Source organism: Budorcas taxicolor, chromosome 6 (assembly GCF_023091745.1).
Source record: "Budorcas taxicolor isolate Tak-1 chromosome 6, Takin1.1, whole genome shotgun sequence".
NCBI classification, from domain to species: domain Eukaryota; kingdom Metazoa; phylum Chordata; class Mammalia; order Artiodactyla; family Bovidae; genus Budorcas; species Budorcas taxicolor.
The window spans coordinates 105,490,472-105,505,169 of record NC_068915.1 but is presented as its reverse complement, the minus strand read 5'-3'; the positions used below and the strand labels follow the sequence as shown (position 1 = coordinate 105,505,169).

At 44.2% G+C, this 14,698-nt stretch overlaps 1 protein-coding gene across 1 annotated transcript in view; it reads left to right on the top strand.

Annotated features, from left to right (window-relative positions):
- The window catches only part of CLNK (cytokine dependent hematopoietic cell linker), a 191,943-nt gene that overhangs the window by 115,304 nt on the left and 61,941 nt on the right, over positions 1-14,698 (top strand). The window contains exon 8 of the mRNA XM_052641789.1: positions 7,079-7,124. Within this exon, the coding sequence (XP_052497749.1) occupies positions 7,079-7,124 (46 nt within the window). The remainder of the gene's footprint in view (positions 1-7,078; positions 7,125-14,698) is intronic.

The following is a 14,698-nucleotide window of genomic DNA, read 5'->3' as shown; positions in this document are numbered from 1 at the left end:
GAAAGCAAGGCAGTCAGGAAAGATGGGAATGAATGAATGAGTGAGATTTAATCCTTAAAAACCTTGCAAGATGAATGTTATAATTCTCATTTTAATGGCTCCAACTTTTGAGCTCTGCCTCTTTGGGCCAGTTACTTGCCTTCTCTGAGCCTTTACAGTCTAAGCTATACAATCTCATAGCTTTCATGATAATCCGTACAGAGTACAGTGCCTGGCACAGAGCCGTCAGCCACCAGATGACACCTCCCTGAGCACAGGGACTGTTTTAGCCCCAGCATCAAGCACAGTGGCTTTATGTCAAAGGTTCTCAGTAGATACTGGTCACATGGATGGAAGAGCTTCTAGGTGGTGCTAGTGGTAAAGAACCTGCCTATCAGTGAGGAGACACAGGAGACTCAGCTTCAATCCCTTGGTCTGGAAAATCCCCTGGAGGAGGGCATGGCAACTCACTCCAGTCGCCTTGCCTGGAGAATCCCATGGACAGAGGAGCTTGGTGGGCTACAGTCCACGGGGTCACACAAAGTCGGACATGGCTGAAATGACTCAGCACAGCACACAGCACATGAATGGAAATGGACAAACAAACTCAGTTATTTGAACTGAAATTGGATATATGACTAGCTTGAAATATGAGGGCTTCTGTGGTGGCCCAGCTGGTAAAAAGAATCCACCTGCAATGGAGGAGACCCAGATTCAATTCCTGGGTCGGGAAGATCCCCAGAGAAGGAAATGGTTACCCACTCCAATATTCTTGCCTGGGAAGTCCCATGGACAGAAGAGCCTGGCAGGCTCTAGTCCATGGGGTCGCAAAGAGTCAGACACAACTTAGCAACTAAATCACCTCCACAGCTTGAAATATTAACAGGAAAACAAACCCAGTCTCCTTTCCCCCGTTTGATTTCTTTGTTTTTTAACTGGGTATAGTTGTTTTACAGCATTGTGTTCGTTTCTGCCGTACGACTAAGTGAATCAGCTCTGTGTACACATAGACCCCTCCCCCTCCCCACCCCAATCCCACCAATCTAAATGTTACCACAGGGCACCAAGCTGGGACCCTCTTGCACTGTTGGCGGGAATGTAAATCGATACAGCCACTATGCAGAACAGTGAGGATTTTTCTTGAAAAACTTAAAATGGAACTACCTACCGTGTGACCCGGAAATTCCACTACCAGGCTTATATCCTGTTGCAGCTGTTCAGTTGCTCAGTCCTGTCTGACTCTTTGTGACCCCTTGGACAGCAGCACGCTCCCCCTGTCCTTCACCACCTCCTGGAGCTTGCTCAAACTCACGTCCACTGAGTCAGTGATGTCGTATCCTGGGGAAAATACCTAATTCAAAAAGACCCAGCTTGATCTCTGTCCACATGGACACTTTCTCTAGTCTGTCCTGCAGAGCTGTCATATTCAGCCAATTCAGCTGCTCAGTCATGTCCGACTCTGTGACCCCATGACTGCAGCCCACCAGGCCTTTCTGTCCATCACCAACTCCCGGAGTTTACCCAAACTCACATCCATCGAGTCGGTGATACCATCCAGCCATCTCATCCTCTATGGTCCCCTTCTCCTCCTGCCCCCAATCCCTCCCAGCATCAGGGTTTTTTCCAATGAATCAGTTCTTTGCATGAGGTGGCCAAAGTACTGGAGCTTCAGCTTTAGCATCAGTCCTTCCAATGAATATTCAGGACTGATCTCCTTTAGGATGGACTGGTTGGATCTCCTTGCAGTCCAAGGGACTCTCAAGAGTCTTCTCCAACACCACAGTTCAAAAGCATCAATTCTTCGGCGCTCAGCTTTCTTTATAGTCCAGCTCTCACATCCATACATGTGGATACTTGCAATTATCTCCAAGATGTACAACTGGGGCAGCCCCCAACACAGCGCTGTTAGACAGGGAAGAGGGCATTTCAGGAGCCTCATCTCTAAAGCACGAAACATAGTGAGGGAACGATAGGAATTTCAGAGTCACTGGGCCAGAGGCTAAAGTCACAAGTTCTTGTATGATAATAAAAAGTAGAAAATTCTGACCTAAAAAGTTAAGGTTTCTTTCCCGAAAAACCACTGATAATTCCTCTTTGCATGGAAGTAAACTTTCATGAGAAGAACGCTTTCTTAAAAGATGATGATTCTCATTTGATTTTTCTTAAACGACTTTGCCAGAATTTAAGTCCCCATTGTTATTACTTTATATCCTTTCATACTGTCTTTGCAGTTTTTTGTTACAAATTTCTTCTTTCAGCTAGGTCACTTTACAAGTGGAACTAAAATTTAAACATATTAAATCAAGTGAAATCTTGTGAGAAATAGGAGGAGGCAAGTTGTCTTATAAATTAATTCGATAAGGACCTGGCCTCAGTTCAAATAAAAAAGGGAGTTTTGCTTTTATAACCAATGTTTAAATAATCCAGTTTTTATGGTAAGCAGACTTTTTTATTATTATAACCTTGTTCTCAGGAGTTAATTCCAATTAGTTTTGCACATTTACGTGGTGATTAAACTATCTGTGAACTGGATCTTCAACAGTCCTTACAAGAACCAGTTCTTATGTTGATTCCCTAGACTGATTGCATGCATTCGTGCTATATCGCTTCAGTTGTGTCTAATTCTTTGCGACCCTGTGGACTGTAGCCCATCCGGCTCCTCTGTTGATGGAATTCTCCAGGCAAGAATACTGGAGTGGGTTGCCATGCCCTTCTCCAGGGGTTCTTCCTGACTCAGGGATCAGACCCAGGTCTATAATTATGTCTCCTGCATTGGCACACGGGTTCTTTGCCACTAACACCATCTGGGAAGCCCCGTTAGACTGGTTACAATGATCTTAAAGCACTAAACCATTGTCCATCTTTTCATTTACTGAGCACTTGCCATGTACAAAGCACTATGCTCAACAATGGGGATTAAAGAAAAAAAAAAGGAGCCAGTGTCCACAGTCTAATGGAGGAGGCAGTTTTGAAATAATAGTACAAGGTGTTAAGACTGAGGTGACACAAGATACAAAGAGCAGGGAGCTGCATCACTTAGGCCAACCAGAGGCTTCTGAGAAGCCTTCTGCAGAAAGCAATGCAAAGCAGTCTTCTACACCAGTAACACAATGCAGTGTTATCAGTGGCTCTCTCCTGGGAACATTTTGCCCCCTAGTGGATATTTACAATGACTGGCGACATTTTTGGTTGTTAAGACTTGGGGAACGCTGCTGACATCTAGTGGGCAGAGGGCAGGAATGCCACTAACACGCTGTAAATGCACAGGGCAGCCTCCCACAGCAAATTGCCCAGCCCCAACTCTCAATGGCGCCGAGGTTGAAAACCTTCTGTTATAATGAAACCTGTGTTATAATATGCTGTAAACTCAGAACTGCATTCATATGATTCCACCTTTTGCATCTAACCTATTATTCTTCTTCGTTCCCTCATAATCTAGCATTGTTACAGGTATATAGTAGACATTAGAAAATCTGTATTTGATAGAAAATGAGAATAGCCCTGGGGAGGGGCATAAAATACTTCTAGGCCTGGGATCCTATGCCAATACCATCAAAGTGTAGGTCCCTCTGGAGAAGATGCAGCCAAAAAACTCTTGTGCCAAAGAGCCAAATGTATCCAAATGTCCAAAGAGGCAAAATGGAATATGGCCAGCTACAACTAGGGGTTATCATCCTAAGTGAAGTAAGTCAGAAAGAGAAAGAAAAATACCATATGATATCACTTGTATGTGGAATCTAAAATAGGATACAATGAACCTATCTACAAAACAGAAATAGACTCACAGACATAGAGATCAGGCTTGTGGTTGCCAAGGGGGGTGGGGGGAGAGAGAGGGATGGACTGGGAGTTTGGGGGTGGTAGATGCAAGCTATTATATTTAGAATGGATCAGCAACAAGGTCCTAATATATAGCACAGGGAAATAAGTCAACATCCTGTTATAAGGACTAGTGGCTCAGATGGTAAAGCATGTGCCTACAATGTGGGAGACCCAGGTTCAATCCCTGGGTCAGGAAGATCTCCTGGGGAAGGAAATGGCAACCCACTCCAGTATTCGTGCTTGGAAAATCCCATGCACGGAGGAGCCTGGTAGGCTACAGTCCATGGGGTCGCAAAGAGTCAGACACGACTGAGCGACTTCACTTTCTTTCCTGTTATGAACCATAATGGAAAAGAATATTAAAACAGAATGCATATAGGTGTGTAACTGAGTCTTTGCCATACAGCAAAGATTGGCACAACATTGTAAATTGCCTATTGCTGTTGTTCAGTCTCTCAGTCATGTCCAACTCTTTGCGACCCCATGGACTACAGCACGCCAGGTTTCCCTGTCCTTCACCATCTCCCAGAGTTTGCCCAATTCATGTCCATTGAATTGGTGATGCCATCCAACCATCTCATCCTCTGTCATCCCCTTCTCCTCCTACCCTCAATCTTTCCCAGCATCAGGGTTTTTTCCTGTGAGTCAGCACTTCACATCAGGTGACCAAAGTATTGGAGCTTCAGCTTCAACATCAGTCCTTCCAATGAGTATTCAGGGTTGATATCCTTTAAGATTGATACTTCACTTAAAAATTAAGTAATTTTTAAAAATAGAATTTGGCCAGCAAAGAGGAGAAGAGCAGGCACTAAGGAAGCCTGATCCCTAACCCCCTAATCATGGTCTTGGCCCAGCAAGACCAAGACCATGGAGACTCTCCCCTGCTCCAGGCTAGCAGTGGAAGGTGGGCAGAGCATTGGGAGAGACCCTCTCTCCTGGGCAGGTGCACAGGGAAGATTGAAAGCTGAGGATGCAACAAGAACTTGACAGAAGCCCTCCAGCACACCAGCCTCCCTGGGGTCTCCCTGGAGGAACTGAAAGCTGAGGGTGTGTGTGATGAAAGAAGCCACATCAATAACAAAACCAAAACCATACTTGATGCTAGACTATATTGACCAGCAGAAGAGCCACATCATGTGTAGGCAGAATTATGTGGTCCAGTGTTCCACAGAGGAAAACAGGTGGGCTTTGAACATCAAGACCTAACAGGTAACAGGGGGTTCAACGACCCTCCCTCCCCTTCACCTTGACCACCTCAACTTGGCACCAATAAAGTATACTACGAAAACTCTGTATTAGTCAGGGTTCTCTAGAAGCATAAGCAATAGGTAGATAGACAATAGATAGATATTAATAGATAGATGTGTGTATACTCAATCATGTCTGACTCTTTGTGACTTTCTGGACTATATCCCACAAAGATTCTCTGTCCATGGGATTTCCCAGGCAAGAATGCTAGAACGGGTTGCTATTTCCTTCCCCAGGGCATATTCCCACCCAGGGAGCGAGCCCCCATCTCCTATGTCTCCTGCATTGCAGGTGGGTTCTTTACAACTGAGACACCTGGAAAGCCCCCAATAGATTGATAAAATAGATACACAAATGGATAGATAGATAGGATAGAAGGCTCGAGACATATAGGCATATAGACGTATACATACAAATAAATTAGTGATTATGGAGGCTCAAGTTCCACAATCTGCCACCTGAAAGCTGAAAACCAGGAATGCTGGTGGCCTCTAACTTCCAGCTCAAGTCCAAAGGCATGAACACCAAGAGAACCAGTGATGTAAATCTCAGTCATCAAGGGCAGGAGAAGAGCAACGACCCGAGTCAACAGTCAGGCAGAGAGAGCAAATTCACCTTTCCCCTCCCTTTTTATTTTGTTCAGGCCCTCCATGGACTGAAAGATGCCCACTGGCTTTGCGGAAGGCAATCAGCCTTACTCAGTCCACTGATCCAAATTATAATCGCATCCAGAATCATTTTCACAGACACACCCAGAAATAAGGTTTCACCAAATATCTGGATACCCTGTGACCCTGCCAATTTGACACATAAAAATAAACATCATAGACCCCAATACTCACCTAGGCTTAGGCTTTCCAAGGCATTGGGCACCATTAGCATGTCTCCATCACCTTCTTCAGGATTGCCTATAGCTCAAATGGTAAAGAATGCGCCTGCAGTGCAGGAGACCTGGGCTCAATCCCTTGTTCTGGAATATCCTCTAGAGAAGAAAATGGCAATCCACTCCAGTATTCTTGCCTGGAGAATCCCATGGACAGAGGAGCCTGGCAGGCTACAGTCCATGGGGTCACAAAGAGTCAGACAAGATTGAGCTACTAACACACATCACCTCCTTCACCCTCATATCTGGAGATTATTCAGCAAGCCCTTAAGAGTTCAACTCTGCCTTTAGCTTTTTTAAGTGGTGATTTCTCTTTTTATTATGTGGGCCTCTTTTTTGAGTCTTTATTGAGTTTTTTACGGTATTGCTTCTGTGTTATGGCCATGAGGCATGTGAGATCTGAGCTCCTCTACCAGGGATCAAACCCACACCCCATGCACTGGAAGACAGAGTCTTGACCACTGGACCACCAGGGAAGTCCTATCAGTGCCTTTAATACAATTAACAAAGACAGCTCACAATTCTTCAGCTTGATTGGTGTTATTTCCTGTTCTAGGCACACAGCCTATCTCAGGTAGTTCTGCCAGCCTTGTGAAGTATCAGTTCTTCTATTACCCCCATTTCACAGCTGAGGAAACTGAAGTTTAGAAAGTTAAATGACTGGCCACCTTCTCATAGCCAGCACATGATGAAGGTGAAATCCCAACAAGGGCATTTACACGAGGCTACGCTTTGATCTGCCTGCTCAATCCCTGTCATGGACTTGATCATGTATATTGATCTTCACAATAACTCAATGACATGAATTGACATGAACAAAATTTTCCCTATTAAAAAAGATGAAAAAAAAATCGAAGGCTCCTAATATGGTAAATGCCTTTCCAAAGTTTCACAGCAATAAGAGGCAGGATTGATTCTCAGACCAAATATTTTTTATGCCAAATTACCACCTGAGGCCCCTACACTCATCACTGGCATGGTGGTGTTTACACACGTTGAATAGTTGCCAACCATACACACAGGGTGATCTGTAAGAATGATGAGTCCTGGACTCATAACCTAAGTTATGAGTCCATACTGTGTGGCAGGTCATGAAAAGGAATAGTCACAATTTAAGAGATAATTGTAATTCATTGTCTTCTACAGGTGGAAAAACCCATTTCCAAGGATATCAGAAAACAACATGTTAAAGGTAAAGTCAAATCACGAAGTATGAAATATACCTGTATATTTTTAGATTTTTCTCAACAAGGTTATCTATTAAATTAACCTTCATCTAATAAGGTTTTCTAATTTTGGAAAGACTCACATTTTATGCCTTTTTATCACCTTACCATATTAATGAGGAAGTTGACTGTGAAAAGTCATAGTCCATGTTGTACAATCTGGAAAGAAATTGTTTTGAAACATATATTTCTTGCCTCAAATACATAGCTAAGTTATTTCTCTAAGCATACCCTTGTAAAATTGAAAGATAGACATCTAATTTTAAAATGTTGATTAATTAATATGAAAACAGATTTTAAAGCTTTAGGCAAAGCAACTCAATTTGGAGATGAAGATACAGGTAAGAAACTGAAAGGAAACAATCAATTTCAGTAGTGCTGGAAGCACAGATGGAGGGTAGCCACAGTAATTTAACTGAATCCTATACATTATAGCTTCTGTCATCACTTTCCCCAGTGTCCCCTTCTTTTTACAATGTCCACTTGGAAAAGATGACAGCCCCATGATTTACGTTTGCTAGTAACTGAAACATATCAAATTCATCTTTTATGTGTCTTATGCTATATTCTATAACATATTACTAACATCAAATTTTCATTAATGGGAAAGTGTATTCGTTAAGAGTCCTAAGAGGGAGGAGATGGCACGTCCAAATTCAGTTCAGTTCAGTCGCTCAGTCGCGTCCGACTCTTGGTGACCCCATGAATCGCAGCACGCCAGGCCTCCCTGTCCATCACCATCTCCCGGAGTTCACACAGACTCACGTCCATTGAGTCCGTGATGCCATCCAGCCATCTCATCCTCGGTCATCCCCTTCTCCTCCTGCCCCCAATCCCTCCCAGCATCAGAGTCTTTTCCAATGAGTCAACTCTTTGCATGAGGTGGCCAAAGTACTGGAGTTTCAGCTTTAGCATCATTCCTTCCAAAGAAATCCCAGGGCTGATCTCCTTCAGAATGGACTGGTTGGATCTCCTTGTAGTCCAAGGGACTCTCAAGAGTCTTCTCCAACACCACAGTTCAAAAGCATCAATTCTTCGGTGCTCAGCCTTCTTCACAGTCCAACTCTCACATCCATACATGACCACTGGAAAAACCATAGCCTTGATTAGACGGACCTTAGTCGGCAAAGTAATGTCTCTGCTTTTGAAGATACTATCTAGGTTAGTCATAACTTTTCTTCCAAGGAGTAAGTGTCTTTTAATTTCATGGCTGCAATCACCATCTGCAGTGATTTTGGAGCCCAAAAAATAAAGTCTGACACTGTTTTCACAGTTTCCCCATCTATTTCCCATGAAGTGATGGGACCGGATGCCATGATCTTCGTTTTCTGAATGTTGAGCTTTAAGCCAACTTTTTCACTCTCTTCTTTCACTTTCATCAAGAGGCTTTTTAGCTCCTCTTCACTTTCTGCCATAAGGGTGGTGTCATCTGCATATCTGAGGTTATTGATATTTCTCCCGGCAATCTTGATTCCAGCTTGTGTTTCTTCCAGTCCAGCGTTTCTCATGATGTACTCTGCATAGAAGTTAAATAAATAGGGTGACATTATACAGCCTTAGGATCATTTAAAGAGGTTTATTTATAAAGGAACTGTTTACTAAGGTACGTGAGGTGTTGGGGAAGAATGTGGGATGATGCAGGCCCTAGGGCCTATAGCAGTGGCATCATTACCACTCCTAAACCCAGAGATGAGAGGACAGCTGCAGAAAACAAGAAGGCGCTCAGCACCTTGAGAGGAGGGACATCGCCAGCCCACATGGACTTCCCTGGTGGCTCAGACAGTAAAGCGCCAGGAGATCCAGGTTCGATCCCTGAGTCAGAAGATCCCCTGGAGAAGGCAATGGCACCCCACTCCAGTACTCTTGCCTGGAAAATCCCATGGACAGAGGAGCCTGGGAAGCTACAGTCCATGGGGTCTCAAAGAGTCAGACACAACTGAGCGACTTCACTTTCCTTACTTTCCTCCCAGGGTGGGAATGAATGGAATACACGCCCCAGCTTCCCTCTCCAAACTCCCTCTTGTCTCCTGCTGGGACTTCCCAGTGGTCAAACTCAACCAGAAACCACAGGACCAGTTTGCCTGTGCTGGCTGGTCCCTGAGGATTGAGAGTAGGTGGATCAGAGTGGACCAGACAAACAGTGGACCTGGAGGCACAAGAGAAGATGCCCACAAAGGGAAGCGAGGCGGAAGGAGCAAGGAGAGCGGCTGACGCCCTGGCTCTGCCACGCCCTGGCTGTGTGACCTTAAGTGAGGCACCTAACCTTTCTGAGCCTTTACTTTCCTCCTCTTGAAATGTGAACTCGCCAGGGCTTTTATGATGCTTCAGTTGAACTGCATAAGCAGAAACAGGGGACAAGGGCTGTTCCCTGCCCCATCTCCCCTCTCCATCTTCCATAGCCTGACTGATCCCTGTCTATCTGCCCTCTGAAGTGAAGTGAAGTGAAGTGAAGTCACTCAGTCGTGTCCGACTCTGCGATCCCATGGACTGTAGCCTGCAGCCTGATAAGCTACAGTCCATGGAATTCACCAGGCAAGAATACTGGAATGGGTTGCCATGACTGACCCCTTTAAACTGTCCCAAATAGGGAAGCTTTCCTATTCCTGTTGAGTCCAAGAACATGGAAATGCCTTTGATGTACACAGCCCTTGATTTAGAGCTTTCCTTCAGTAACTGATGTACTAGTATCGCTAGCCCTTAGAAGACCGCATGAATTGTATAGCAGTTTTTTCCTGCCTGACAGAGAAAGGGCCCAGAGCACAGAGGGACCCCAAAGCAGACCATAATCATTTGATATATACAGAGGTCCTAAGTCATAATAGAACCTTCATAGCCATTTATGGAGAAATGAGTCCTGGAAAGTGAAAGTGAAAGTCGTTCAGTCGTGTCCGACTCTTTGCGATCCCATGGACTATACAGTCCATGGAACTCTCCAGGCCAGAATACTGGAGTGGGTAGCCTTTTCCTTCTCCAGGGGATCTTCCCAACCCAGGGATCGAACCCAGGTCTCCCGTATCACAGGCAGACTCTTAACCAGCTGAGCCACAAGGGAAGCCCTGAGTCCTGGGGAGAAAGGTAAGAAATGGGTTTCACAATTCTCCTTTTCTAATAGTTCACTGTAGACATGAAGCTTCATTTCTTTGATGGCAGAATCTTCTTTGACCACCATTCTACATATATTAATACGTCTGTGTGACAATCCAGATGGTTCTAATACCAATTCCAACATGCATAGGGGGCAGTTCTCCCACCCACACATCATCAAGCAATTCTCTGAACACCAGCTGGGTGTCCTACAATTCCATGAAGTTCTGGCACTGTCCACCCAGAGGCAGCATCAGATGAACAAGTTAAGCGTTCGGTCCTACCAGACTGCACCTCACCACCACGGCAGATGCTGTCATGAACCAGTTGTCACCTGTGCCTCTATAGATTGAAGGCTCCATCCACCCCTTCCGTGGGTTCAATTACTTTGTTAGAGTGGCTCACATAACTCAAAGAAATATCTTACTTACTAAATCGCCAATGTATCATTAAAAGGATGTAACCCAGGAACAGTCAGATGGAAAAGACACAGAAGGGAGGTATTGGGAAAAGGCGAGGAGCTTCCATGGTTCTTGAATCTCTGTGTGTTCACCGACCTGGAAGCTCCAAACTCTTGGGAGTTTGTGGAGGCTTCATTACGTAGGCACGGCTGATTACATCATTGGCCGTTGGCGACTGAACTTAATCTCAAGCCACTCCCCCTTCCTAGAAGTAGGAGTAGGTTTAGATTTGGGGGACTGTAAGTTTCAACCCTCCAATCACACGGTCAGCTCCACTGGCCAGGGCCCCCATCCTTAGGCAGGATCTAAAAGTCATCTCCTTAACATAACAAAAGACGCTTAGATACCTCTCATCACTTAGGAAATTCCAACGGATTTAGGAGTTCTGTGCCAGACACAGAGATGAAGACTAAGTATACATTTCTCATTATAAATCACAAATCACAACTCATTCATCTATTTATTTATACTTCACCTTAGCTCTCAACTGTTGGAGTAGTTAACAAAAGCTTGCGTGGTATAGCAGAAAAAGTTTTAAATCATAGGAAATATAGAGACAGACAAAGGTAAATATGAAATTCGGGATCGTGAGGCACAAATCATTGCATTCTATTAAAATTAAACTACTAGTTTGCCTCAATCTTCCCAGTAGTCTATGCAAAAAGGGAGAGCCTGCTTTTTCATGTGAAAAAGCATTAATTGCCCCAAGTGAGAAAAGAGTAAAGCAATTCCTCAAGGAGTACAACAAGAACACATCTTTCAGAGTTAAATTAGTCCTGCCAGTTTTATAGGGGATGATGGCTGGCATCCAGGTACCATGGCTGAAAAATATAGCTGTTTTTGTAAAACTAGTACGTGCATGCTAAGTCACTTCAGTCATATCCAACTCTTTATGACCCCATGGGCTGTAGCCCGCCAGGCTCCTCTGTCCATGGGATTCTCCAGGCAAGAATACTGGAGTGGGTTGCCATGCCCTCCTCCAGGGGATCTTCCCAACCCGGGGATCGAATCCATGCCTCTTAACGTCTCCTGCATTGGCAGGTGAGCTCTTTACCACTAGCACCACCTGGGAAGCCCCTTTTAAAAGTAGACCCCAGTGTAAACTGCAGAGGGGACCTCAGTGAAAACAAAGCTCACAGAAGTTCAGCTTGTAAGTTGCATGGAAAACTTCTCCAGTGAGAGTAATTTTCTTTGTGTCTGCTCTTCCTACACTTCCGTAATTGACGGTTTTGTATTACTATCCAGAGCTCTAAGGGACTGTACTGAGAAAGAAGCTGGAAGGGAGAAAAGTAATATGAATATCCTCATTTTTTGGATCAGGCATCTTTCTGGAAAATGCTTGAATGATTTATGTGTTTATTACGAAATTCTGTATGTTTGATGCAAACACATTCTCAGATAATTTATTCATTCTCACAAAATGTCATCGAGAAAAACATATTGGGTGGTTCAGCCATGGCAGAGTTTTATGGTAATATTTTTCATCAAGTTGAGCAGTTATAGATTTATGTTAATGTACACTTCATATTATTTTTCTTGAAATCATATTCTGACATTATCTGGAAACTGTCAGATTTCAAGAACTTATCTTCCCTGAAGCTTGGCTTCTTTTATTCACTCCTAAAAATGGATAAAAGTTTATTTGGAGGCAAAGTATTCATACAGTGTAAGTTGGTTGTGAAAGTGTTAGTCGCTTAGTCGTGTTTGACCCTTTGTGACGCCATGGACTGAACCCCACCAAGCTGCTCTGCCCCTGGACTTTTCCAGGCACAAATACTGGAGTGGGTAACCATTCCCTTCTTAGGGGGTTGTGATGAACCATTAATTAGCATTAGCCATCAGTGCAGAAGAAACTCTCTCTTTTTTAGATGAGGATAGCTGTAACATTCAAAAGTGGTGTGGCTTAGCGTCTCTCTTTTTTTTTTTTTCTTTCTTTAAATTGGAGGATAATTGCTTTACAATGTTGTGTTGGTTTCTGCTGCACAGCAACATGGATCAACTCTAAGTGGCTGAGCTTCTTAACCCTGAGCAGAAAGGAGGCTAAAATGAGTTTTTCTTTGCCTTCCATATGAACCAAGCACAAACTCTAAACCAACTTCCTTAAAGGGGAAAAGCACTTCATATATAAGAATGAATTTATAACAAAATATGATAAACTATCCATGAAAAGAAAGAGGGAATTACATACAGGTGGCTGAACCTGTATATTCAGAAACATGAGCTTGGTTAAAAAGAAGTACAATAGAATTCCATATAATGCCATCAGAAGACCTTTCTACCAGTTTGCTTTTTATCAAATTTAGATGCCAAAGAGTTTTGAGTTAATCTGAATATACCCCCTCATCTTATGCCAAGAGCCTTCGCAAGAGAAGGGGCTCACATAGGTCACAGAGCAAGCAATCCAATCCTAGACCAGAGCCCAGTTTTTTGTCAATATGGTAGTGTTTCCAGGGAGATCAGCCCTGGGATTTCTTTGGAAAGAATGATGCTAAAGCTGAAGCTCCAGTCCTTTGGCCACCTCATGCGAAGAGTTGACTCATTGGAAAAGACTCTGATGCTGGGAGGGATATGGGGCAGGAGGAGAAGGGGACGACCGAGGATGAGATGGCTGGATGGCATCACGGACTCGATGGACGTGAGTCTGAGTGAACTCCGGGAGTTGGTGATGGACAAGGAGGACTGGCGTGCTGTGATTCATGGGGTCGCAAAGAGTCAGACACGACTGAGCGACTGAACTGAACTGAACTATATTTGCTAGTATCTAAAATTTTTTTCTGCAAACTCCCTAAATGATTTCTCACTCACTGAACTCCAGTATTCTTGCCTGGAGAATCCCATGGACAGAGGAGCCTGAAAGGCTACAGTCCGCAGGGATGCACAGGGTTGGACACAGCTGAAGTAACTCAGCACAGCACTTAGGACAATCTATGCAAGGTTTTCGGAGAGGGAAATGGCAGCCCACTCCAGTATTCTTGCCTGTAGAATCCTGTAGACGGACGAGCCTGGTGGGCTGCTGACCAAAGAGTCGCACAGAGTCGGACACGACTGAAGCGACTTAGCCTGCATGCATGCATTGGAGAAGGAAATGGCAACCCACTCCAGTATTCTTGCCTGGAGAATCCCAGGGACGGAGGAGCGTGGTGGGCTGCCGTCTGTGGGGTCGCACAGAGTCGGACACGACTGAAGCAGCTTAGCGGTGGCAGCAGCATGCAAGGTTTTAGCGCAAAAGACAGGAATTGATGGGTGATACTGCCCTCTAGTGGCAGAACACGGCGACACAAAACATCACAAAAAAGACGGAATTTGCCTTCCTATAGATTATACAATTTAGCAACTTCACTTTCACTTTTCACTCTCATGCATTAGAGAAGGAAATGGCAACCTACTCCAGTATTCTTGCCTGGAGAATCCCAGGGACAGAAGAGCCTGGTAAGCTGCCATCTCTGGGGTCACACAGAGTCAGACAAAACTGAAGCGACTTAGCAGCAAGCAGCAGCAAATTATATCCTTAACAAAAATCACAGCTTTAGGCCACAGACCTAGAAACAGTCAGAAATAAATGTAAGATTATCCTCCTACCACCATTTTTGATTTAAGTTTATTTCAGACACAAACAGTGGCTCAAAAGTAATAGAAGTCATGTTCCTGTTCAGGCTAAAAAAAAAAAAGTGATAGACACATTGATACAAGATCAGTTCAAAGCTAATGTTATACATGTTGTAATGTTATAGATGTTGAACTACAGGACAATATTTTGTCTCACTGTCACACAGAGAAAAAGAAAAGTGTTAGATAACCGCTCATGTAACAAACACACATTTCAACAGAGAGCAATAGGGAAGCCACAAGGCAGTTACAACGCCATGTGATAACTGCCAGGGTAGACATGCACTTTATTCAAAATCACTTGCGCCGGGGCACAGAAGATCTTAGACCACGAGGAGCCCACAGTCTGGTCAGGCCTCTGCAATCCGTAATTGTGCCCCAACAGGAGA